Source organism: Taurulus bubalis (assembly GCF_910589615.1).
Source record: "Taurulus bubalis genome assembly, chromosome: 1".
Lineage (NCBI taxonomy): Eukaryota > Metazoa > Chordata > Actinopteri > Perciformes > Cottidae > Taurulus > Taurulus bubalis.
The window spans coordinates 20,618,087-20,645,502 of NC_136589.1; the positions used below are offsets into that span (position 1 = coordinate 20,618,087).

The 27,416-nt window shown below is 41.3% G+C and overlaps 2 protein-coding genes across 2 annotated transcripts; one reads left to right on the forward strand and one right to left on the reverse strand.

Moving 5' to 3' along the window:
• Window positions 1–1,062: 1,062 nt before the first annotated feature.
• On the forward strand, window positions 1,063–14,521 carry acot11a (acyl-CoA thioesterase 11a; the record flags this gene model as incomplete). Its single annotated transcript, XM_079222752.1, has 16 exons — window positions 1,063–1,255; window positions 1,537–1,606; window positions 1,713–1,773; window positions 2,316–2,420; window positions 4,096–4,231; window positions 6,758–6,849; window positions 9,940–10,001; window positions 10,116–10,235; window positions 10,356–10,494; window positions 10,760–10,815; window positions 11,193–11,259; window positions 11,855–11,938; window positions 12,031–12,164; window positions 13,295–13,462; window positions 13,542–13,668; window positions 13,745–14,521. The coding sequence occupies 16 exons, from the start codon at window positions 1,063–1,065 to the stop codon at window positions 13,955–13,957; spliced, it is 1,827 nt and encodes a 608-aa protein (XP_079078878.1). The 3' UTR covers window positions 13,958–14,521.
• A 385-nt stretch (window positions 14,522–14,906) lies between these two features.
• Window positions 14,907–25,219, reverse strand: fam151a (family with sequence similarity 151 member A; the record flags this gene model as incomplete). The annotated part of the gene is made up of 13 exons (XM_079226961.1): window positions 14,907–15,173; window positions 15,971–16,150; window positions 17,053–17,159; window positions 18,641–18,811; window positions 19,769–19,905; window positions 20,082–20,158; window positions 20,809–20,898; window positions 21,825–21,882; window positions 22,187–22,349; window positions 22,471–22,620; window positions 22,738–22,887; window positions 24,802–24,965; window positions 25,161–25,219. The coding sequence occupies 13 exons, from the start codon at window positions 25,217–25,219 to the stop codon at window positions 14,907–14,909; spliced, it is 1,773 nt and encodes a 590-aa protein (XP_079083087.1).
• Window positions 25,220–27,416: the final 2,197 nt, after the last annotated feature.

The window sequence follows — 27,416 nt, forward strand, 5'->3', positions numbered from 1 at the left end:
ATATATCCCACCTGCACATTATTATTTAATTTTAGATGAAGAATATTGGGGAAATGATTATTTTCTCTGGGTAGAAAACTCTGGCTAGTAGCATGCCAGTCAGTCAGGGGACGTTATGAATAATAATAGTCTTACACGGTTAGCGTTTGAAGATGTTTATTCTTAGTTGATGGGGTTTTTATTTTGAAAGGTATTACCGGAACATCCTTTATGACGGCGTTAGCTTGATACCGTTAACTTGATACTTCTACAGGTCGCTGTCAGGTTAGTGCAACTTTCATTTTAGTCCATGTTTACTCAAATAACCAGTGAGGTTATGACTTTAGCATATCGATATCGTTACTTAAAGTGGGGTTAGAGCATATAGCTATAGCATATAGCTAACTTAGCTGGTGGAGTCTAACTCGCTGTTCTAGCTGGAGCATATCTGCTAGCTGCTCGCGGGGCAGGGCGCTGTGTGAGTAAACCAGCAGGTCTCAAGTGTCTAACGACATGCGCGTGTCGTCGTGTCGGCTTTGCGTGCTCTTCTTCACATGTATGTTCTCCGTACGTGTGGCGGCTCATTTCATTTAAGGCTAATGTTGACAAGATGGTGGAGGATATGGCTGGAACACTTAGAATCACAAAGGAGATAGTTAACCTTACTTAGATTATGGTGTTTGGTAATGCACAACATACAGTATAATATACAGAGGTCAGAGAATACTACAGTGTGGGCTTGGTGTGGTGCTGGTTGTTGATATTAATGTGTAACTAACTACTGTACCAGCTGTATGTGTATTAATGTGTAACTACTGTACCAGCTGTATGTTTATTGAAGCAATAAGGTACTCGAGGCAGTACTGTATTGTCAATAATGTACAGTTCAAGGGTGTTGTTAGCAAACCCTTATCTTATCTAACCAACCCAAACGGTGCGTGTTCAAAAGAAGTATAAATGGAGTGTGGAGATGCATATTGATACTTCAGTGTCAATTTATTTTTCTTAAACCGACCAAGACAACTGACATTTAAACTAAATTGTATTTCACCTGGAGAAACTTTTCTTCCTTTAGCTTTGAAAATGAGTTCCAGAGAGTCAGGTGATCTGGAGAAAGCAGAGGAGGATGAAGAAGAGGAGGAGGAAGACGAAGAGAGCGTCAACCCTACAGAGGTGAAAATGAGTCAGATAGTGATGCCCTGTCACAGCAACCATCGACAGGAGCTCAGCGTGGGTCAGCTGCTCAAATGGATCGACTCCTCTGCCTGCCTCTCTGGTGTGTATGTGTGTGTGTGTGTTTGTGTGTGTGTGTGTTTGTGTGTGTTTGTGTGTGTGTGTGTGTGTGTGTGTTTGTGTGTGTGTGTGTGTGTGTGTTTGTGTGTGTGTGTGTGTGTGTGTGTGTGTGTGTGCGCGTGCGTGATGCGTTCGTGTGATTCAGTGCATATTAGTCATGTGGTGTGAGTTGAACTGATTTCCTCTGTGAGTGTCCACCCTATGTTGTAAGCCCTGACTAGCAAGGCCGGACATGATGACATATGCCTGTTTCCCATTGGACAGCTGAGCGGCATGCTGGGTATCCCTGTGTCACCGCCTCCATGGATGACATCCACTTTGAACATACCATCAGGTAACAGGAATTGTGTGTGTGTGTGTGTGTGTGTGTGTGTGTGTGTGTGTGTGTGTGTGTGTGTGTGTACAGTTAATACGCATTCTTCCTCTCTGTCTGTGTTCAGCGTGGGCCAGGTGGTGAACATCAAAGCAAAGGTCAACAGAGCCTTTAACACCAGCATGGAGGTCAGATCACTTTGCATTGTGTCCCTGTGGTATATTCCAGCATTTCTACAAATCTAGTGTCATACACTTATAATTAACATAATCCCTTTTTAACTAAAATAATTAGATTCAATAAAAAATTCCATTGGATTTTGAATTACGCCAGATTACAGTACCGTAAATGTTCGAATAGTAGCTTTTATTAGGTAGGTATCTAGGTAGCAGAGAGACTTATGCAAGACTTGTGGGCCTTTATGTTAAGCACCATTAGGGCCCCCTTCCCCAATTCCAACCCCCCCACCTGCTCCCTTTGCTTGGATCACGTCCATCTTTTATTTTGACCTCATCGACATACCTGTAGAGTTGATGAATATAAACCCCTAGCAAAATACTCCAAAACCTCCTCTGTGGTAGTTCCTGCGACTGCCGGTGTCTCCATGATCAAGAACGATGAATTTGCACACCAATATATTTATATACAGGCCTCGTCTGAATGACCACTGCTAGCTACAAGCTAACTGATGTCAGCCATCAAAGAGAATACCCCTGCTGTGTTCCCCCAGGTGGGCGTACAGGTGAGCTGTGAGGACCTTTTCTTGGATCGGCACTGGAGGGTTTGTCACGCATACGCCACCTTTGTTACCCAGCGCACAAACACAGGGACAAAGGTAATGCGGGTGCTGTGTGGGAATGATTGAGTGTGTGATAGGGTTGAGCAATGTGGACATTTGTGTGTGTGTGTGTGTGAGTGAGTGTTAAAGGCTTTCTGAAACTAAGGAGACACATTTACTGGCTTCTATCCAGTGTTGGGGGTAACGAGTTACAAAGTAACGGATTGCAGTAGCGTAATTACTATTATAGGTAACGAAGTAAAGTAACACATTACACTCAAAATATTGGTAACTACACTACTTTACTAGACCTCAGTAACGCGCGTTCCTACGTTTCTTAAGCCATTTTTACCAGTCCGAAAAGTTTTCTTTTAGTGGCGCGCGAGTCACACAACACTTCCTGCATGAACAGTCTATCACAGGGTACGTCCCAAGTCTCTAAATTGCATCCCCGATTCCCTCAACCAAGCGCGGAGAGAAGACGCGAGGAAATATGTTTTAATAGACATGAGACGTCCTTTCCTCTGAAGCGTCACGTGAAGCGACGTAGGTTTCTGATGACTGCGACCGACTGACAGCAGATCACATCTGATCAGCTGTTAGTCGCTTTAACAGCTGACGGAGTTTTGTCCGGAGAGTTTTTAGCGAACATTCCAATAAAAATGCACTTAAAATAGTTGATTTAATGGTGTTAAACTACTACTTACATTAATAAAGACACAGTTATCATGAGTGTCAGAGTGGAGATGTTTTCTCTGTCGTCTGTTACCATTTAATAATCTGCATTGAGTATTTATATACTGTGATGTGTCCTGCTTATACGCGCAGGATCCATTTCTACTGGCGGAATGAGTCTGATTGTGACATCATTATAAAATAACCCACAATATAAATATAGTTTCTCTTCATTACGTGTTGTAAAAAGTGTTTCCTCTCTCCAGCTCTCTGATTTTAATGACATACATAATACGTTATTGCGGGAAACAACAGATACAATCTTAGAAGACAGTAGTTTGTGGTCCTTTTGTGGTTCAGACCTACAATGAACATATTTTAACCAGATGGTGAATAATTTAACAGATTTAATATATAACTTGAGTTTAATCTGTGATTGTCTTCACTCTAGTATGAAACTCCAGCGATCAGTCCGCTCAGCTGCAGCGTCCAATCACCAAAAGTACCATTTATGTTTCTATCTTTCTTAAACCACTACAATGATTCCTATAACAAGCTGGTTTTGTTCTTAAACATTTGGTTTAGTGAGGTCTCATGTTTCCCAAAGCCTGTTTTCAATGTGTTATGCTGTTTGACCTGAATGTCCACCATACACAGCCTCTTGTATCCTGTTGTTTGTGGATTTTAAAGTGAGGCATATTTCTTTGGTCAGACAGTGTGAACAGGGTTAATGTTCATTCAAGTTAATGGCTGAGTTGTATGTGCCATTTTGTTTTACATGTTTACAATTACAATACACTATGTGGAAAGGCTAAGAGATGCCCTTTATTGAACATTGAAAATAAAGTGATGAAAGGGCCATGATGTTTGGCCATGTATCTTTACGGTTAATTTGTACATTTGCTTAAAAAAATGGAAAGTAAAGTAACTAGTGGTGTAGTTACTTTTCAAATGCAGTAACTAGTAAAGTAATCTAGTTACAATTTTCAGAAGTAACTAGTAACTTGTAACTAGTTACCTTTTCTGAGTAACTACCCCAACACTGCTTCTATCACAGGTGATCTTGAAGCCCATTGTACCTCACACTGAGAAGGAGCAGGTAGAATACAGCGTGGCAGCTGAGAGACGGCGGGTCAGGATGCTACACGATGACATCATCAAGGATCTGCTCTCCCATGGGTCTGTCCTGCAGGGTAGGTTTGATGCACACTGCTGTGTTTACAAATTGTAAACACAATTACAAATTGTAAATACATCCCTTCTCTCAGGTGTCTTCCCACAACCCTAACAACTGCAGTTATTAAACCACTCCTAAAGAAGGCTAGTTTAGACGCCGAAATAATGAAAAACTATACTACTAGACAGACTGAAAGTCTGGGTAGGACTCTCTGGCGCAGCACTTAACTGGTTTGAATCCCACTTGAAGGACCGACAATACTTTGTGTAAGTAGCCAATTACACATCAGAGCTGACTAAGATGGCATGTGGTGTTCCCCAAGGTTCAATACTGGGGCCTCTTCTGTTCAACATCTACATGAGGGGTGTCCACACCTTTTGCAAGCTACTTTTAAAGTGACCAATTCAAAAAGATCTACCTACATTATTACACTAAATATCATTTTTTTATGTGTATATATATATATATATATATATATATATATATATATATATATATATATATATATATATATATATATATATATATATATGTATGTATGTATATATATATGTATGTATATATATATGTATGTATATATATATATATATATATATATATATATATATATATATATATATATATATATATATATATATATACCTGTGTATATATATAGTCATTACATTTTACTCTGATGACTTGCACTGAATGGAATCAGCCAGGGTGGCATAGTCCGGACAGCTGACAGACACTTGTCAAGCTGCTCTGTGTAACACATGCCTTCCATTGTGTCTCCAACTCAAGGTTTTGGAAGTTCCCCAAATCATGGCGCTGCTTTGAGGACAGATGTTGCATTTTTCGATTGAAAGCATTAACTGAGCCACGGTTTAGTTTTTTCTTTGCAGCTCTAGATTAAGCTCATTCAACATGTTGGTCAGATCGGTTAAAAATGCCAAGTCTTGCAGCCACTGATCGTCATTTAGTTAGTTGTATTCTGCATGTTTAACAACATGGAGAAACTCTGGACAGAGCTCTCGATATCTCTGCAGGAATTTCCCCCTACTAAGCCATCTCGCATCAGTGTGTAGCAAGAAGCCAGAGTGGTTGCAGTCAGCCTTCTCCAGATGCGCACGGAACAGCCGTCTTTGAAGAGCTCTTGCTCGAATAGATCAAGCGATCTTTGTCGCCACATCCATGATCTCTTTCATGTTTAGCATTTTAGTGCATAATGCTTGTTGGTGTATTATGCAGTGGTAATTAAGGAAGTCGAGGAAAACATTGTCCTCCCTTGCGGGCGCATCGTCCGTGGTGATTGACATTAATTTGCACACTGGGAGCTGGGTTTTGTCGATAATTTTTTTTAAATGGCATGCGATTTACCCGCACTACCTCTGCGATCGACATATTGGGTACCTCTGATCTAGATTATGAAAAACAACCAAATGTGTTATCATAATCATGCAGAAGACACACAAATCTACGTAACTATATCACCAGGTGACTATGATCCCATACGAGGGCTGGCTAAATGCATTGAAGAAATCAACAACTGGATGTGCCAGAATTTTCTTAAATTAAATAAAGATAAAACAGAAGTAATTGTTTTTGGTCCCAAGGATGAACGATTGAAAGTCAGTGCTCAGCTTCAATCACTGATGTTAAAAACCTCAAACCAAGCCAGAAATCTAGGTGTAGTTATGGATTCAGACCTCAACCTAAACAGCCATATCAAGACAATTACAAAATCAATCTGTCTCAACAGGATTTGGAGAAACTTGTCCATGCATTTATCTTCAGTAGACTTGACGACTGTAACGGTGTGTTCACAGGCCTCTGTAAAAAGTCAATCAGAAAGCTGCAGCTGATTCAGAACGCTGCAGCTCGAGCCCTCACTAAGACCAGGAAAGTAGATCACATCCACCTGTTAAGGCCTATTTATGACTTTCTTAGTTTGATGTTCGGTGATACAGTGTTTATGTATTTAGGTATTACTACTTTGACTTGTTCATGTTCAGTTCAACACTTATCGGCAATCAGCTTTTACTGGTGGTGATTATAATGGTGCTCATGGTGTTTTATTCTATATTTACATAATTATTAATGGGAAATTGCAGAATATAATTGTTAAATAATGATGTGTAAATTCACAACATTTGTTGTGGGAATTCAGAAAGTGGCCTCTATATTTTATTGTGTTATTATTTTTGTTTTTGTATATATTTTTCATCCCTGTTGTTTTAATATTTTATTTTGTGTCTGTAAGCTGCTACTCGACAACACATTTCCCCTTGGGGATTAATAAAGTATATATTCATTCATTCATTCATGACAGACTGGCCGCTACAGTGACTCACTATCGCCTCTCGAGGTACAAGTGGTACTACAAGTTAGGACGAGCCGGGGCTAGCTGGTTAGCATGCTAATATCAGAAGACATCTCTGCAACGCAATACGGAGATGTCTTTGACATAATGTCAACACTGTAACCTGTGTGCATGTGTGCGTGTGTGTGTGCGTGTGTGTGTGTGTGTTGCGTGCGTGCGTGTGTGTGTGTGTTTCAGCTGACAACTCGGCAGTAGGCAATGCGGTGGCAGCAGAGAAGACCAAGGTGGAGAGTGTCGAACTGGTTCTACCCCCACATGCTAACCACCAGGTTATTTGTTCATGTCTGTCTCTCAGGAAAGGCAGGAATCTGCAGTTATTTTTTCCACTATATTTTTTATATTTCGATTTTTGGTCTTGTTAACTTCAGTAAAACATTTTGGTATGGTGCCATTGTGCAACATATTTTAAATGAAGGATGCTCAGTGTTTCCCCTAGGTTTACAGCTTCAGTGGGGGGGGGGTGGAACGGCGGAACGGCGACGACACCGACACAAACGCTTCTCACACTTTTTCTGTAAATAACTTCATTTTGGGACTCCATCTGTGCTTTTATAAATAACAGAATGAAGGAAATTGCAAAAACTTTCAAGTAAATCAGATTGCTCCATCAGACAATATTTCTTTTTTATTGCAATCACTTAGAACAATGAAAATTAAAGTTGCTTGCATCCGCCTGGCAGGCCAACGTTCTCGGACGGACGAGCCGGCGACCCTTCGGCTTTCCCCGACGTGCTGGAGCGAGGGCCCAGTCACAGCTGCGAGCAGCTTTAATTTATATATATATATATATATACACACATATATATATATATATATATATATATATATATATATACGTATATATATATATATATACACACATATATATATATATATGTATATATATATATATATATATACATATATATATATATATATCCACATATATATATATACACACATATCTATTATATATACATACATATATATCAGGGGTGTCCAAGCACGTTATACAAGTAGAAAACATGTAACTTCCTGTTGCCTCTAGGTGGCGCTATGACTAGGATTCAAAATTATCATATGGATGTCTTCAGGGTCAGGAGGTCATGACATATTAGAAATATGGAGCAGATTACATAATTTATGGCCAAGTTATAGCAACTTCCATTTTCATGGAAAATTTTCCCGCTGCGCTCACATAGTTCGATATTTTTTAAATCCTTTGATAACTTTTCCCTGCAAAGGTCTCTACATCATATTGACCGAATGAGAAATCAATCGTATTTAATCTCTAGGAGGAGTTCGTCAGAATACAACGCCTGGAAACAAGGAAAATGCAAAAAATTGGCGATTCACGGCAGCGCCCTCTAGTGTTTGAATATTCTGGAAAAATGTGGATGTCTTCAGGGTCAGAAGGTCATGACATATGAGAAATATGGAGCAGATTACATCATGTACGGCCAAGTTATAGCAACTTCCATTTGCGCTCACATAGTTCGATATTTTTAAAATTCTTTGATTAATTTTCCCTGCAAAGGTCTCTACATCATATTGACCGAATGAGAAATCAATCGTGTTTAATCTCTAGGAGGAGTTCGTCAGAGTACGAGGCCTGAAATTAAGGAAAAAGCAAACATTTTGCAATTCACTGCAGCCCTGGTTTGAATATTATGAAAAAAAGTGTGTATGTTAAGGGACACAATGTTGACGTATGCTACAACTTTTGTGAAGATAGGCCAAGTAATTCTGAAGTTATGTGTATTGACATATTGAGCCACGCCCCTATCAGGTTAATTGGTTAATAACTTCTAAACGCAATGAGGTATCAACAAAGTGGAAGATATCATTTGATCACATTGAGCCAGTTATTATCCACAGACATGTTAGTAAGAAATGGACCCAGCATTTAGGAGGAGTGGGCAAAAATGTGTTTTTTACAAAATTCAAAATGGAAAATCTAATTAGGTGCATTTTAATTTCACGGATGAGTTCTTTGTAGAGCAGCCCCACCCGGACATGTGTGCAAAATTTCAAGTCAATCGGTCAAAGTTCGCAAAAAGCGTGGGCTTTCACAACTAAAAGGGGCGCTATCGAGCATTTTTTTCTGCCTTTTTGCCGACACCCAAATCAGATTGCCATTTTCGTTTGTGCAAAAAATAACTACTATTTAGTTACTACTAAATAGCTCATTGTGGAAAACAATAAGCTTCTTTTTTTTTGCCAAACAAAACAGAATGAGTGCAGATATGTGAGCATCAGGTTGTATCAGTATTAGTGGCTGCAGTGAGCTGCTTTCCTCTACACATCTTTTTAAAACGGGGTTGTAGATTTGATACAATTCATGCTCAACGTTGAGCTGAGATCTGTATTCTGTTTTGAGAAACGCAGCAGCAAAAAAGCGTACCGTAAGTAGTACGAAATGCCTGTACCCAAAAGAACAGCCATTTTTCCATGTATTTATTAATGACTTAGTTGTATGTCCGTGTACTTTGTACTTTTGAAATATGTGAAGCCAGCAGGCTCATTGTTGGGTAGAAGACACGAGCACTTTGGCTCGTTTCACTTGTTGCAGGAGAGCTGCTTCGGGTTCAGAGAGCTACTCCGGTGCTCCTCACAGGAGAGCGAGTGTTGCCATCTTTACCCTGGGAGCGTTTAAAACACAGATATAGCGGTCTGCTTTTCACGCAACATATTTTTCGACACTCTCTGTCCACTGGTGTGGGTGCTCAGTGCTCACCTGTGTGTGTGCGCATCGGGGCGGAACTCCGCCGTGCGCGATACAGAGAGCAGAGCAGAGGAAGAAGTGTTAACGCGACCATGTAGAGACAGAAATGATATGCTGTCGTGTGGATAAGATCAATAAAATACATCCGTTTAGTTTGTTTAATAACAGAACAAGGTGTAGACCTGTTCTATAGGAAAGAGAACCTTAAATGACGACTTGTGATCTGGCGCTATCGAGAACATTTCATGGGGGCGGAGGGTTTCTTCAGGGGGCGCCCCGCCCCCCTATTATAACGGTAGGGGAAACACTGATGCTACGATCTGATACCAATGTCAATATTTGGGCCGATACTGAGTACTTAACCATTTAATACGCCGTATGTCTCTGTGTGTGGAGGTGACTGGATCATTCTTCTGTATGTAAGGCAACATCAGGCCTGACTTAGACATTGCTTTACCAACTTTGTAAAACAAAATAAATATACAGACATCAACAAACTGTATTGCTATTTATTAAAATAATGGTATCTGTTACCTGATTGGCATATTGTCACCAATACCTGATCCATCATGCCCTCTATGTGTCATCAGCGTTGGGCCATTGAAGTCCTGATGGGTTAGTTGACTGTCATCTTGTGTGTTTATCTGAACACCAGGTGAATACATTCGGAGGACAGATCATGGCCTGGATGGTGAATGTAGCTACAATAGCTGCCAGGTACGATCACACACACACACACACACACACACACACACATTTGATGTGTACAACAGATGTAACGGCCCCTTTCATTGTGTTTTTTAATATCGTATTGTCTTTTTCTCTGTGCAGTCGTCTCTCTCAGGCTCACCCGACCCTTCGGACCATCGACATGTTCACCTTCAGAGGACCTTCTGAGGTTGGAGACAGACTGCTACTGAGGGCCATAGTCAACAACGCCTTCAAAAACAGGTATCAGTGGATCCAGAATCCCCCATAAAAATATGGAAGATAAGATCACATAAGAACAATAGGTACATAGTGACGACTGGAGGAATAAAACAAAACAAAAGTGATCGTTTTTGTGCACAGCATGGAGGTGGGTGTGCGAGCCGAAGCCTACCAGCAGGAAGGGCCTAACCGACACATAAACTCCGCCTTCATGATCTTCGAGGTGCTCGACGACCACAGGAAGCTGTGCACGTTGCCACGGATACGACCTGAACCCTTGGTGAGTCAGCCAACAGAATGAGCTGCTAGTGAACAACACATGGAGATATTCTTATCAGAAATAATTTTCCTCCATGTTGTAAAGAGGCATAATTGCATGGACATCTGCTACCAATTAGATGGAGGCAAAGAATGTTAGCCTGTCATTTCCCAAATCAGGAAGCCTCAGAGTGTAATACGGTACTAATGCCTTTCAGAAATATCTTTGTATACACTTAAGTAAGTATTTCACCTCTGGAAAGATGGTAAATATCTTTCATTTCCAGGAAGGGGGGAGGAGGTTTCAAGAGGCCATCGCCAGGAAGAAGATCAGACTGGACCGGTAACACATCTGTTTATTCTCTCTTAGCTTTTAATTCCACTCCTGTGTGTCAGAAATAACACACGCTGTACGATATTTTCATTTCACTGACTGCAAATAAATGGCATTGAACTTTGTAGGAAAGAGCACAATCTCCAGACAGTCAACAGCCCTTTGTAGATATGTGTATCACACCGCCCGACATGCTACAGGCATGCAGACACGTGTAAACATTGGTCTATTGGGCCACTAGTGGTCAGAAATGCCTCAGTATGAAACACTAGGCCCATGGTAGACAGTGTCTCAGTAGATCTAGATAAATGGAGTTATCACCCAGTTCTGACACGACAACATCATTGTCACAAATTCTTCTAATTGCTATCCTTTCGTTGTTTCAGAAAGTACATAATTTCCTGCAAGCAGGGCGAAGGCCTTCTGTCTGTGCCATGGGACCCCAGAAACCAGGTAACTACAGAGGTACTGAGTTAGGTTCAGGGATAGATACACTTAGTTAAGTTTAATAAAGATGGGCAAGTACTTAGTTAGGTTTAATAAATATGATTAAATACTTAGTTAGGTTTAATAAATATGATTAAATACTTAGTTAGGTTTAATGAAGATGATTAAATACTTCGGCAGGTTTAATAAAATATTATTAAATACTTAGTTAGGTTTAATAAAATATTATTAAATACTTAGTTAGGTTTAATAAAAGATGATTAAATACTTAGTTAGGTTTAATAAAGATGGTGAAGTACTTAGCTAGGTTTACAATGTTATGAATGAAGCTTCAAACTATTTATTCCGCCCTACTACCAAGCCACTATGTAAAACTAGACTGGTGAGAATGTTGTGGTTTTGTCAGTATATGTTGTCTTTTCACAGTGACGTGTTTATGCTCAGCGGAGTAGCACAAGGACCTGTCTTGTAGTGGAGTCTGTGTGCATGCGTTTGTTTTGCTAATGTATTTCTGTGTGTGTGTGTGTGTGTGTGTGTGTGTGTGTGTGTGTGTGTGTGTGTGTGTGTGTGTGTGTGTGTGTGTGTGTGTGTGTGTTTCCAGGTGTATCTGAGCTATAACAATGTTTCTGCTCTCAAGATGTTGGCTGCTAGAAACAACTGGCGACTGAGCTCTGAGAAAGACAAGGTATCCGCTGGGAGGTTTTGTGTTTATACATGAGTTTTTTTCCCCTTATCCCCAAGAGGCCTCGGCTGTTTATTGTGATTATTTGTTTGCAGGTCCGTCTCTACACCATGGAGCAGAAGTCCATGTTGAGTTTCAGGGTGGAGTCAGAGGTGGATGTTCCTGCCCACAGAGCTTTTTATCTGCTGGCTGAGCTGAGCAACAGGCCAGGCTGGGATGCACATTATCAGTAATTGTTTAACACACACACACACACACACACACACACACACACACACACACACACACACACACACACACACACACTCTGTCTAAAGGTCATGCCGATAGCGCTCATTAAATAAAAAAGTGCAGGATGAAGTCCAGGTCCAATCACAACACACATTAATCTGGAAATCCACAGATTGTACATGATCGCAACGTTTTTCTTCTCATCCGTAGCGAAAACCCATTACATTAGCTATGACATAATGTTATTTCAGGTGATGATGTCACCAATAAGGACCTGGTCATTAGGCTCCTTAATTGTAGTCTCTCGGTCTTGTAAATCTGACTTCACTACCTATTTAACATTGGTTTTGGTGAGTCGGGAAGTCCTGAGACAGTAAAATGTGTCTGTTGTTACTTTAGATTAAAAAGTGATGAAGGCAGTACATGTACATAACCTCTTTAGGAAGCACGTACCAAAGCCATGTGGGAACCCTTTTATTATTATCAACTTCTTCCTTTGTTTTCTACTGTGGGAATCTGCGGTCACAGGCCACTAAACTGATTAATATTATTGTTATTATTATCATTTGTATTATTTAACAAACACTTTAAAAGGAAAGTTCCCCCCAAACCTGTAGTGCTTCCTGAAGATGTGAAAAATCCAGATAGTGTGTTTTGGGATTTTGTTCATAATCAGTGCAGAAGGGATGAACGTTGAACTTTGTTTAATTTAGTCTGGTTTCTGGCAGACAGTTATTAGAGTACCTTACCTTACCTTAGTATTAGAGTGTGGCCAAATAGAAACACAGGTCACACTTTGTTGATAGTCATGATAGACATGTGTCAATAATAACTCTCTAAAGCTTCAAGTAATAAAGTATTCTATCCATATTCAGTGCTCGGGAGGAGGTGTGTTCTCCTGTACTAATGTTACAATAGGGTGAGGTGGCTGAGCCAGGCCAAGGCATTGATGTTTATCGTATAGACATGAGGGTGTATCAGTCTTCTCTTCCAACTCATAGCAGTAATGTGAATAAATGTATTTCCCAAAATGTGGAACTGTTCCTTTAACAATATAGTCACAATTATTTCAACATTTCTACCAACATCCTCATCAGCGGTATCTCTCTGTGTCTTCTCCGAAATCAGGAAATGTGAGTTAATTTACCGGGTGGACGATGACGACTTCTTGTATCGCGTGGTGACCCCATCAGTGAGTTACGGTGCCGTTGGTTCCCGGACTTCAGGCCATCAGGGAGAAGGGATTCTTCAGGACTTCATCTTGTTGGCTTCCAAGAGGAAACCGTGTGGCAGCGGGTCAGTTGGGTGAAAGGTCAAAGGTCACACACTGCCATCCCTTCAGTATTAACTGGCGACTCTTGCTTTTTCTCCTCAGAGACCCGTACGTCATCGCCCTGCGCTCAGTGTCGCTGCCCACTCACCCTCCCACTGAGGGGTACAACAGAGGAGAAGTTCTGTGTGCTGGGTTCACCATTCTGGAGACCAAAAACAACATGTCACTGGTGAGCTGATCAAACAGCTGTTTATTTACGTATCATTTGTACAAACTTCACCATTATTGTTTTGATCTTTTTCCAGATCAGTTACTATAACCAGGCGTCTCCAGAGGTTGTTCCCTACATCTCCACAGATATCGCCGGCCTCTCCTCCTCTTTCTACCACAACTTCTGCTCCTGCCGCCAGTACCTGACCAGGAACAGACTGCAGTCCGCCTTGGAGGACCAGACGGGCCAGAACCAGGCCCCCAATACAGACGATCTGTCAGTGGCCCCGCACAGCACCCAGCTGTAGTCAGTCAGTGGGCCTCCACAGGCCAGTTTACAAGGGTAATGAGCTCAAGCTCTGTTTCTGCGACATGGTACTATTAACACGGTCACAAGTGTCTCGTGAACAAAAGGTGGTATTTACATTTGAACTTTTTTTTTTAAGTTTTGATACAAAAATATTATAATATAACATCTAAAGATCACAATAAGGTGAGCAAATAAATAATTGTCTGAGAAACTTGAATGCTCACTGTAATATTCATGATTCTTTATTGTGACACAAATGAAACATTGTAATTTGTGTCAGTAATGGTCAGATCATATTTTCTATGTTTGCTTCTTGATTCTAAATCTAACCAAGTGTGAGGTCTATAGGAAATGCTAATATTTTAGAAACAAGACCGATGAGAGAACTGTCAACATTTAATTTCTGCAATTAGCACAAGGTAACATCTGTCTTTTGATTAAACACATTGATGTTTCATAAATATGAACAAATAAATGCTTTTATAGGACTTTATAATAAATGTTATAGTTTTGATAATAGAATGTTTTCTGTGTCTCTCCAATAAGAATTAAACTGCAAACTACAGAACAACATAATAATATAATGTCTGCATGCTAACACATTATTTGTCTCTGTGAAAAATGGTCGCACACTCATTGCCAGGATGCAAAAGGTATTTAATAACAGAATAATTTACCAACGTTTTGAAATCTCTTGTCGGCACATTGTTGAAATCAGTGAAATATTTAGCCATGACATTAGAAAATCTTTCAGAAAACACAGAGCCACACTTTGTGATTCACTGTGCAACACCTCTAATGTTGTCACACACTTCTAATAGCAACCCGAGCTCGTCAGTGGCAACAGAAGCACGCTTAGTGGACGAACATGACGTTACGGCCCGTAGAGCGGCTGCAGCTACGGGTCCTGTTTCAAAGACTACAGAAGGTTCCCCATACCTCCTCAGTTAGGGTTGATCAGATATCACATACAGGTTTCTATTTGCTATCCCTGCACGCTGGCTCATGAGTCCTTTGAAGACTCTCCTTGTGTCCTCCTCCACTAGAAGGTCATATCCATCCAGCAGAGAGTCAAGAGCCTCCTGTCCGGTTGGCAGTGATGCTGCGCTCACATGGAGAGCCACCCTCTGAGACCAGCCCGGCTCTGGGATCACAGGCTCTGTCAGGACCAGGGTGACGTAGGGAAAGAGCCTCTCCACTGTGGATACAAACTCCTGGAAGGGAGAGGAGGAGGATCACTACATATATATGTATATATGTATATATGTATATGTCCTGCTGTACAGCTAAATAGATATTTGATTGTGTTATTCAGCCATTGGTTTCCGTTTCACTACGGTACAGAAATCTTTATTCGCATCATCAGCAGACTTTTAAAACCTGCCGGGTGGAGTAATCCATCACACTGAAAGTCAAGCCTGCATCAACTCTTGTCAGTATTGCATTATCATGATGTACATATATAAAACAATACAAATACAAATGTTCTAAACAAAAGCAACAGTACTAAGAGTGTTCCTGAAGAGTACTAGTGTCCAGGTCCAGCTGGTCCCCTTGTAGACCAGTCCGACTCACACAACAATTCTGTCTCGTATGGGGAACACTGGGACACAAGGAAACTCTGATGGAATAGAGAAGTCTGCTTATGGATTTCCCCATAATATGGAAATGGCTTTATTGATAATTATATAATAATAACAATTAACAATAATAATATTAAACTTTATCCATGAAGGACTTTCATACACCAAACACAACACAAAGTGCTTTACTGAATAAAAAAGAACAGACATACAATCAGTCAATACATTAATGAACACAAATAAACGGATAAACTAGAAAACTACATGATATCAGACTTCCATCATCATTTTAAGAATTGCCATTCGTTCAGACACTTCTAACACAGCTTTTACACTCTATTTTTAATAAACTACTGGAAAAAAAAGAGATTGAAGCACAGTAATTGTGTATCAGAAACCCAGGTGGGTCCAGACAGGAAGTGACATACCGTGGTGTCGTTGGCGCCCTGCAGACCCTCCATGCGGACCCAGACCGGCCTGTAGAGCCTCTCTCTGCTGTAGGCCGAGTGCAGCAGGGTGAGAGAAGCTTCCAGAAGCTGCCGGGTGTGGATCCGCAGGAGAATGCCCCAGCGGACATCAGCTCTCTGTCCAAGCAGCTGTAGGATGTCCTGCAAACACATGCACACATAAAAGACCTTATTTATGCATATGCCCATTTATGGTATTCATAGAACATAGAAATATAATAAAGAGCTGCACGACACTAGAACTAGGACGATGGAAATAATAATAATAATACATTTGACTTGTATTGCGCTTTAAAAGGTACTCGAGACACTTAACAATAGAAGCAACAACAATATAAACAAGAGAGATGACATAACAGCAAGAAACAAGGAAACCAAAACAAAGCAGATTTCAATAAATGAGTTTTAAGTGCCGTTTTGAACATTGGGAGTGATGGAGAAGGTCCCGCCCCCCCCCCCCAGGTCCGATGCTTGGACAGAGTGGGGGTAAGGAGGTTGGCGTCTGCAGGTCTGAGGTTGCGGGTCGGAGCGTGTGGGTGCAGGAGGTCAGAGAGGTCAGAGAGGTATGGAGGGGTTCAGGGTTTGTAGATGATGAGGAGGATCTTGAACTGGATTATGTGCTGTATGGGGAGCTAGTGGAGGTTTTGGAGGATTGGGGTGATGTGGTCTCTGGTGGGAGTGGGAGTGGGAGAGCAGACGGGCAGCTGAAGGCTGGATGTATTGTAGTTTGTTGATGGCTTTTGTGGATGTGCAGTACAGGATACTGTAAAGACGACAGCTCGGCCTTTGCTCTGAGATTAAAATCTGGAAAACGAGTCAATTGAGATGATGTGACGTGTGGATCATGGGTCCCTGTGGTCATTTCTAGAGTGGGCACCATGCTTTTCTATATTGGCAATCTAAGAGTGCCCAGAGTGACATGCTTTTACACTTAGCTGGAAAAAGAGTTCCTCCTGTTCGTCAGTTACTATGTATGACCCAACTGAAATGTCTCAGTCTCATGTTCTTTAAAAGACAAAACAGAAAGAGAATCCTTATTGTACCTGCAGTGTGAAGGCCTCTGAGCTATGTCCAGAACCCTCCATCAGGGGGACTCCAGGTCGGCTACTGTCAGAGGTCACATGGACCACCAACATACCACCGTCCCTATCTGGACACACAGATGTTATAAACAGAACCGTGAAGGTGAACAGGGTTAATGCTTTATGATTTAAAAGACTAACAGGTTTACACTGACACTATTAAGATGTCCTGACTGAACTCACAGAGGAAGTATAAAGAGCTATCCATTTCAGTGTCAACAACTCCATAAAAGGTTGCTACATTGTATATCAAACACACTTTGGGGCCATTCACATGCATGGAAAACACAGCATTAAGAGCTGTGATTTGTAATTGTAAAATATATCCTGGCATAGTTTAAGAATTAGAGAGGCCCAAATACTCCCAGTGGAAGCACAAACTATGCTCCACGTCAATTATCTTGAAATATTGCTGCTTTCCCTTCAAGGCCGAATACAGGACTCATTTTCATTGGTTCTCTTAACTTTTTTGTGTCTTTGTAAGACAGACAGAGACAGACAGGGAAAGAACCTTTAAATACCAAGGAACGGAAACAAGTCCTTGTGAGTCCTTTCCACTGTCACTCTGATACGTGTAAACTGCTCTCCGCTTGCAAGCAATAAAGAATCACTCTTTACAACTTGTGTTCCAGAGTCTTTTTCGTCTGTTCATTAGAAAGCTCAAATTACAATTCTCAACTCTTCTGCCTCTGCCCCCGTGACTCCAGAGCAAATTTTCCGTAACAGATTACACATTAACTCGTGGTTGATTTAATTGGAAAATGTAAGGACATCTGAGACATCCTGACTCTAAACACCAGGTCCTACATTGTATTTACCATGATTAGATTGTAGCTTTTGTGGTACTAAGGGGGCAGTCACATGGCGCCTTTTTTGCACCCTCAAATCCAGTAGAAGGCTGCCAAGATTGAATTAGAATAAGTTTTGGAACGCCGCAGCTGGAACACCACATGTCATGTTTCGAGGAACAGCCAATCAATTTTAGTCCCATCCGACTATGCGACTGGCTTTCTTTCCTATAGAAGGACGTAACAAGATGCGGTTGAGAGGTCAGCCAATAAAGATACTTACAAGGCTGGAAATCCATGAATCTTTGTTTTTACTTATTGGTTCATTCAGTGAGGCTTATTGCTAAATTACCACACATCATTGTGATCATAAGAGGATGAAAGGGGTGTATGGTGTTCACATGCATGTGAATGGTCCCAAAGTGTGTTTGATATTGTATTTACGTATGTTACGTTATGTCACGTTACGTTACATGACGAGAAGTAACTTTCAGAAGTGTTTGTGTTGCTGTGCTTTGATACGACCACTACATGGCACCAAAGTAATTTTTTATTTTTTTTTACAAATCCCACACAATCCCATCAAACCCTTTGAAATGTAAAGTTAATTTCAATGTATTTGTATTTCCCCAAAACAGTTACTAGTGATGGAGAAAAGGCTTTAGATGGACAGTCTACTATCAGTCCATAATTTCATCGTTGTCTGGGTGAAAACAGACAACGATGAAAGTGCTTGTCACAGAAAGCAAGTTTGTTTCTACCTGAAAGCTGAGCCACCAGGGAGGTCCGATCAGTGACTCTAAACCAACGGACTGCCAGGCTGTTGCGTTGGCTGACTGAGAACAGGAAGTTGTTGTTAGAGTTGTGAGTTGGATAGAGGAAGTCCATCAGGTCTCCTCCGGGATAGAATCTCCTCAGAAGGCCCTGGTGCTCTGTAAACGGAAGGAATACATCAAAAAGTAAATAGCAAGTCATTTCTAACCTTGAATTCAAATGTAAGCTTGTAACAAGTGTCCAATATGCAAAAAACTATGTACACATTTTTGACACTCAATTGTTTTGTTTTTTAAATCTAAAAATTCAAGTCAAGTCAAAAAATATAGTTGCTCAAATTGATGAAAGATTGAACTTGAACATCCAGGCTACCTGGATAAACAATCCAGCCTGAATGAAACTGACCAGACCTCTGTCCTATCAGGTTATGGTCTCTCAATCATGTGATCCATAGAGGAAAGTTCAGATGAGCAAATGAAAACCCTGGCCCCTGAATTTGGGAACTATCCCCAAAAAAGTTTTTAAAAACTGAAAATTCAGGAGTAATTCATAGCACATAAATCAAATGGGTGGTTTTCATGGTCAAATATGTCACCGCTATAAGTTCAGTGGGAGTTCATTTCAACATTAAGTGATCAGTAATAATCATATTTCATAATCTAGCCAGGTGTCAAAGCCTCACAGCAGCTGTAGCTGTTCAAAGCTAACAACACATTTGGTCTTTTCTTTCCCCACAATTTTGATCCACAATTAGTTGTTCACAATGTCAGTGTCCAATACAGCAGTATAAGCAGTATGAGCTTTTTGGCTCATTTGTACGAGATTGTCTGGTGTCAGCTATGTCTTCTACTTTTTGGTTTATCGTCAGTTTAGGCTCAAATGTAGTTTATATAGTAGTCATCTTTTCATTTTGCAACAGGTATTCAGCAATACAAATACTAAATTGTAAATTAAATGTTGCACACAAAATATGTCCAGTTTATTGATTTATATTTGTATATAAATATATATATATATATATATATATATATATATATATATATATATATATATATATATATATATATATATATATATATTTGACTTTGGTTGTAAACTTGCTCCCTGTTTCTTACTTGCAGCCAGTTGGAATGCAGACAGCGTTGGCTCATAGATATCATAGTAGACCCTGGCCGGGTGGGTGTTCTCACGAACGAACAGCAGGTCACTGATTGTTGGGTCATTTGCACCCTGCCACAAAGTCAGACTGAACCTGAAAACCAAACCACAAAAACAGTCTCCGTATCACAAAGTGCTGAACACATTCGTCACATTACGTGAATTATCACTTGAAGGCTTATTTTTAGGGACACAGGGGTGGGTTATTCTTATTACTAAATGATTGAGTTTCCCTCATTGTATAATACAGGTGGAGGTTGGCGGTGTTACCGTGGTGACTGGCTGAGAAGCCAGCTGATGTGCTGCCAGCCACTGCGAACCAATAGGGCATAGACTGGGAATGTCACCTGAAGACACAAAAAACACATTCTTCATGTTTTATTGCAGATTTCCAAACTCTGTTTCCAGCTAAAGGATCTGGTGAATTATGATCAAAATTCAGCATAGTAAGTTTATATCAAACAACAGAGCCGTATCGATCACACCAGCATTTAATAAAGTAAAATCTTGGTGCAAAATTAATTTTAAGTCAATGGAATTCCTGCAAATAACGCCCCTGCTCGTATAGCTTGAGTACATTCACTTTTTCAAGTAGAAGTCAACTTTGTTAAACTTTGACATAAAAATGTCTGCCTTTGAAAAAGCCTTTTTAAAGGAGCAAGCTATCATATCAGCTTCAGCCAATCTTATACATTACCCTGCTCTACCGGACTATAAACCTTTCCACAGTAGAGATGCAACAAGGATTAGAGTCAGTTGTGAGAGAGGAATTGATACAAATACATGAATTAACTGTGGTAGCAAGTAGTTAGCAACTAAGCTAGCCAGTTAGCAGCCAAGTGGCTAACCCAGTCTTCATTGAGTTTCCTCCTTTTTTCGTGTGGACATGGGGATGAATCTCGCAGTGCGACTTCCTCATTTGACCAGGGTCTAAGACTAAATCAGACACATTTACAGTAATTCCTTTTTCCCCCCACTTATACGTATTTTAGCTTACCTTTTGGGGGACATCTTTGATCATATTGTACATGTCTTCTACCATGGACCTGGTGTAAGTTTCCACGAACAATGGTGGAGCATAGGCTACCTGTCAGAAATAAGGCAATGTCAGCTGAATCTAGACTAAAACAGGACTAAAGGCTGAGTTAGCAGTACCATGGACAGTAATATCCATTGGAATCCTCCCTGGAAACGGAGTGACAGCATTGCTATTCTTAAAGAATGTAATGCCTGGCTCCCTAGAGAGAGTAGGCCATACAACAGTGTGATGGACAAAGGTTAGGTCCTTGCAAGTGATTCAGACTGCCACCTCAGAACAAGGGCTTGTCTGAGGGTTCAAATGGAAGGACCATGCTGTTATCTACATCAGAACCGGTTCATCCTCTGGAGAGTATTACATCCCTGAATACAGGAAATCTTAATGAATATAAACTGTAGATGTTCTTTACATGTTCAACTATTCAATAGTGTACGGAAAATACAGCAGCCACAGTAATGGACTGACATGTTGGGATTTTAGTCAAACATCTCAATAACGCAGATGGATTTCCATGAAATAGACATTTATGTTCCCCTCAGGATGAATTCTAACAACTTTGGTGATCCTCTGACTTTTCATCATCATCTAGTCAAAATTTCAATCCGTCCGATATTTTGGTTTATGCCCAAAAACATGCAAATGTATTGACATTCCCATCAGCTTCAGCTGCACTTTGTGTTTAGTACTAATTAGTAAATGGTAACATGCTAACACCCTAGACAATGTTAGCATGCTGATGTTAGGAGCAACAGTGCATAGAGCTAAATGCATTTCAGCCTCTAACTTCTTGCAGAGGTAGTAGGACTCATGACCTCACTATTTCTAAAAAGCTGCATTCTTGCTATCTTTGACTTATCTTTGGCTTTGGACCAAAGACCATCTGACTGACATTACTAGCTGGTCTAGAACCTACCATACAGGCTAGTGTACACGTACTATAAGGTGGTTCTCAATCAGTTGGTGAATAGTAATACCTTCCATCCCAGAGACATGGTCACATCTGGAAACTTCTCCTGAATCAGCTGCAGAAATCTGGAAAGGAAGGATGAAAAGAAAGGACAGCAATGTACTGTTTGTAATGATGGGGCAGTGAGTTAATGGTTGTTTTTAATGTATCTATATAATATATACTAACATCTTTATTTCAGTTCTATTCTACCTTTTTCTTGCATCTTGCATCATGCTTTATATGTTTTTTATCTTCTCAAATCTCTCTTAGCCCATCTTTGTTGATACCGTGCTTCTAATTTACCATGAGGCAATAATACATGTACAATATAAGCTTGTGATAGCAAAGAACTGATGGACAAAACACCTAAAGCTCAGGCCTTTTCACCTGGTTCCATTGATTGGAGGCAGGAATTCTGGTACATTGGGACCTTGGATGATGTCTGCATTGAGCCACACAGGCCTGTTTATTCCTCTGCTGCTGTTCTTTTGAACCAGCAAGTCCAATGACAAATCCACCGTGTTGAGATTCTTAAAGTCCAACTTCATGCCTGAAGGGACACACAGAACATTAAAACCTGTTTTTCCTATTAAGACTTAATTAAGACTTGCCTTAATGTCGGATGAACACAGACATACAGATAAAGACACACCAGTCCTGCTCTACCATACATTTTCTAGAGGCCAGCACAGCATCCAACCATTGGTCAAGAGTGTTGTCACTATAGATGTCAGGAGGGTGGGCCATGATGGGGATTGGCTTCTCAGCGGGTGTTCCATAACCCTCCAGAGTGATATCAGACTCCAGGATCATAGCATCACCTGAGGGGAAGAGAAAGGGGGGAATACTTATGTTTTTAATGGGGCGTAATGTTGCTATTGTACAGTACAGTTTGTAAACCTCCGGGGTAATTTGTTTTTGTGTGTAAGTGAGTTTACTTGTGAGAGCTTTGTTCATTTCCTCCTTGTTATTAGCTCTGTGAAACCAGGTAACCAATAAACCGTCAGGTTTGCTGATATCGCCCGATTGAACCAGGAAGTCCAGCATGTCTCCACCAGTAGAAAACGAGGGAAGAGGAACTGAGGAACCTGATTGGATAGCATGACATACACAGGCACACATGCAAGTGTAGGACTGTAAAAACATGTGATTTTATATCATTCATACAAAAAGGAGGAGAGGGAGAGGGTTGTGTATCTTTTTTCTTTTCACTGAAAGGACTGTGGTCCAAATTGTTGGGGCGAGTCGGGTAAGGTCTTAAGTAATTTAACTTTATCTCTCCGGAGAGCAGGTCATTGGTTATTATCCTATAGGAGCTCTTACCGTCTCTTTATTCTATCTAACAGAGAGCAGCTGCAAAGTAAAGAAAATGTCATGTAAAGTGAAATTGACAGCTCCTGTTTGAAAAAGAATGAATGTTGTGGTTGTGTGAAATGTATTACTCCATTTAACATTTAAGCTGAGACCATCCTAATCTTGTTTTGAACTCTTGGTTATTAATGGGAAAAAGAATAGATCCAATGAAATAGTGTTGGATAACTTTACAATGTGTGCAAATGTGTCTCCGTAACAGAACTGACGGCCAAACCAGCTGTGTGTTGATGCTGTTTTATTTGACAAACCTTATGTTGCACCACATTAGGCTACTTTCTGTTGCGACGTGGCTCCAGAACAAACTAAAACAGTAGACAACTCATTTCATTTCATGTGAAAACTCATAGATAGACAGACAGCAACCGGTAGAGAGGTATACAGTGCACATAGTGTCTGTGAAAGGAAAGCCTTTTCATATTACAATAATGTAAATACAGTGGTGTACAGTGGTGGAAAAAGTACCCAGCAATACTAGAGTATGACATTCTTATTAAAGTATTAGCAACTTAAAGTAGGTTACCAAAAGTAAAAAAACAGATTTTGCACAATAATATATTTTATATTATTGGATTAAAATGTTATTTTAAATAAATGTTTCAAGAAATTGTCTGAATCGGAATGTGTAAAGTAACTAAAGCTGTCAGATGATGTAGTGGAGTAAAAAGTTAAATGTTTACCTCAGAGTGGAGAAGAAGAGGATAGTTGCATTAAATAGAAATGAGCTCGCAGTGGGCAGGATACATGCACTAAGAGGGGCACGGCCATTTCCACAAAGCACAGAGAAGTAACACACACACAGACCCAGGGACTTACTTCATGACATTACTCCACTATATCTTTACATTGCAAACAGCTGTTTTCTGTTAAAGCTCGGAAAATCGGATAGAGAACATTCATCTTACTTACATGCTTCTTGAATAAGTGTAACATAATGGTCATCCCCTGTCCAATATAAATTATTTTTATACAGTCTGACTAAAAACATGGGAAATGATTACAAGTCACAGATGTGCAAAGAAGAATTAACATTTTGAAAGTGTTAATTAATGCTGTTTTAAAGCTTTCTCTGAACTGGAAACATGTAAATATTGAATCCTTTATTCTTTCATTATTTTGTTGTCTGATTCTTAAAATAGTGCCTGGGAATGCCATACATTAAAACAGCTGTATACATATATGGCATACATACATATGATACATATAAGACAACTGTTTTATATGAATTCTATATTGCATACCCCCACTAGGTTGGCGACTCTCAAAATTCCCAAAAGACATGGCCTTAATGGTAATTAAAGTCCTTTAAAATATTAAAACTACAGATGGTGGTTCAGCTATCTGTCTGTAAAAGTAAGCACAACATATTTGTTTCTTATATGTATGGTGCATTAATAACCCAATAAAAAAAATAGTGTGCGTTATCACAAGAACTTTGACCGCTCTTATCAAATATAACTTTGCATAATAAAATGATTATGTGATATTGTGTGCACAGCTCCAGTGGGAGCAGTCTGGAGAAGGGCCAGACCAGCAAGTCGGCCCTGAGACCAGCATGACTAAATGGCCAAAATCAAGTAAGCACTTCATTGAATCATATATATGAATCATATATGACGGCGTGTATGTACCTGACTTTTTGGTGAGCACGGCCGTGACAGTAATGATAATCACAAGGATGATGAGCCCAACAACCACAGATATTATTATCAGCTGTTGTTTGGATAGACAGCCCAGATAAAGGTCTCTCTTTAGTCCAGTGTCCACACCTTGGCGGTTAAACTGCGGCCTCACCCTGGAGCAAGACATAGAAGAAACTATAAGACGTCTTTCGATGCAATCATATCGTCAACATTTAGCATTTATGAAGAAATATATATCCTTCAGTGTGACCTCAACGACACAACCCACACCGCTTAAATTTTTTTAAATCTTATGTACACTACAGGACAACATTACGTTTGTATGTATAGCTGGACATGTCTCTTGCCTTTCTCCCATGCCTCTGTCGATCCGGTCCTCTCTCTGGTTGCCCTGTCTCTCTCCCATCCTGCTCTTTCTACTTGCTTCAGAACTCCAAAGTGTCGTCTGTCTAAAGAGCTGCAGAATAACACAGTGACAGATGGGAGTCACTTAAATGAGCCTTATCTACCGAGCAGAGTTTACAATGTGTTCACTGATACGGGGCACATACTCTTTATACTCTCTCTGACAGATCATGTAATAACTCTGCTCTATGAGAACCTTCTACCTGTAGCCAGGTAGCAGGGCAGAATGTGCCCTTTTACTTCGAATATCTCCTCAATAAAAATCACTTATCCATTATGAACACAATTAACTATAATACAAGGCAGTTTTCCCTTTCCCCCAGGTTCACACATGTTCAGAAGACTAATCTGAATAATTGTAAGATTATTACCAGGTCCATAAAGACAAACAATATATGATAACTTTACCTTGAATTTACACCTTGAGGATTGTGAAGAGTTTCTTTATTACAAAAGACAGAACAATAACAGGAGAACACAAGAAAAACAATGAATAACCGCACCAGGTATCGGTCCACCCCTGGGACACTTCAGAATTATACTGCCTTTAACATTTAGATCATAGAAATTTGCATATCACCATTATGGTTAATATTCCCAAAAACCAGCAGTGCCCAGTGTTTACGACGAGGATAGAAATTAGTCCGAGCTAGGCCAAGAACATTTTACTGACTATCCATCCATCCATCCATTATCAGCCGCTTATCCGGGGTCGGGTCGCGGTGGCAGCAGGTTCAGCAGGCCGACCCAGGCTTCCCTCTCACCCGCAACACTTTCCAGCTCATTCTGGGGGATCCCGAGGCGTTCCAAGGCCAGCCGGGAGATATAATCCCTCCAGCGTGTCCTCGGTCTTCCCCGGGGTCTCCCACCAGTTGGACGTGCCTGGAAAACCTCTAATGGGAGGCGTCCAGGAGGCATCCTGACTAGATGCCCGAACCACCTCAGCTGACTCCTTTCGACACGAAGGAGCAGCGACTCGACTCCAAGCTCCCTCCTGATGTCCGAGCTCCTTACCCTATCTCTCAGGGTGAGCCCGGCCACCCTGCGGAGGAAGCTCATTTCGGCCGCTTGTATTCGAGATCTCGTTCTTTCGGTCACGACCCAGAGTTCGTGACCATAGGTGAGGGTTGGAACATAGACCGACCAGTAAATGGAGAGCTTCGCCTTCCGGCTCAGCTCCCTCTTCACCAGGACGGACCGGTACAGCGCCTGTTTTATTGCTGCAGCCGCACCGATCCGTCTGTCGATCTCCCGCTCCACCTTACCCTCACTCGTGAACAAGACCCCGAGATACTTGAACTCCTTCGCTTGGGGTAGGCAGTTTGTCCCCACCTGGAGGGAGCAATCCACCGGTTTCCGGCAGAGCACCATGGCCTCAGATTTGGAGGCGCTAACTCTCATCCCTGCCGCTTCACACTCGGCTGCAAAACGCCCCAGTGAATGCTGAAGGTCACAATCCGAGGAGGCAAACAGGACCACATCATCCGCGAACAGCAGAGAGGCGATCCCGAGACTCCCGAACCGGATCCTCTCCGCCCCCTGGCTGCGCCTAGATATCCTGTCCATGAAAGTCACGAACAGGACCGGTGATAAAGGGCAGCCCTGGCGGAGGCCAACACCCACCGGGAACGTGTCTGACTTACTACCGAGGATACGAACACAGCTCCTACTGCAGGCGTACAAAGACCGGATAGCCCGTGCCAACGGGTCCGGCACCCCATACTCCCGCAGCACCCCCCACAAAAAACCCCGAGGGACCCGGTCGAAAGCCTTCTCCAAGTCCACAAAGCACATGTAGACTGGTTGGGCAAACTCCCAGGACCCCTCCAGTAGTCTTGCAAGGGTAAAGAGCTGGTCCACTGTTCCATGACCGGGACGGAATCCGCACTGCTCGTCTTGAATCTGAGGTTCGACAAGCGGTCGGAGCCTCCCTTCCAGCACCCTGGCATAAGCTTTTCCCGGGAGGCTGAGCAGTGTGATGCCACGATAGTTTGAGCACACTCTCCGGTCCCCCTTCTTGTAGATGGGAACCACCACCCCGGTCTGCCAGTCCATGGGCACTGTTCCCGACCCCCATGCGACACTGAAAAGGCGTGTCAACCAAGACAGCCCAACAATGTCCAGCGCTTTCAGCATCTCAGGGCGGATCTCATCCACCCCTGGCGCCTTGCCACCAAGGAGCTTTTTGACTACCTTAG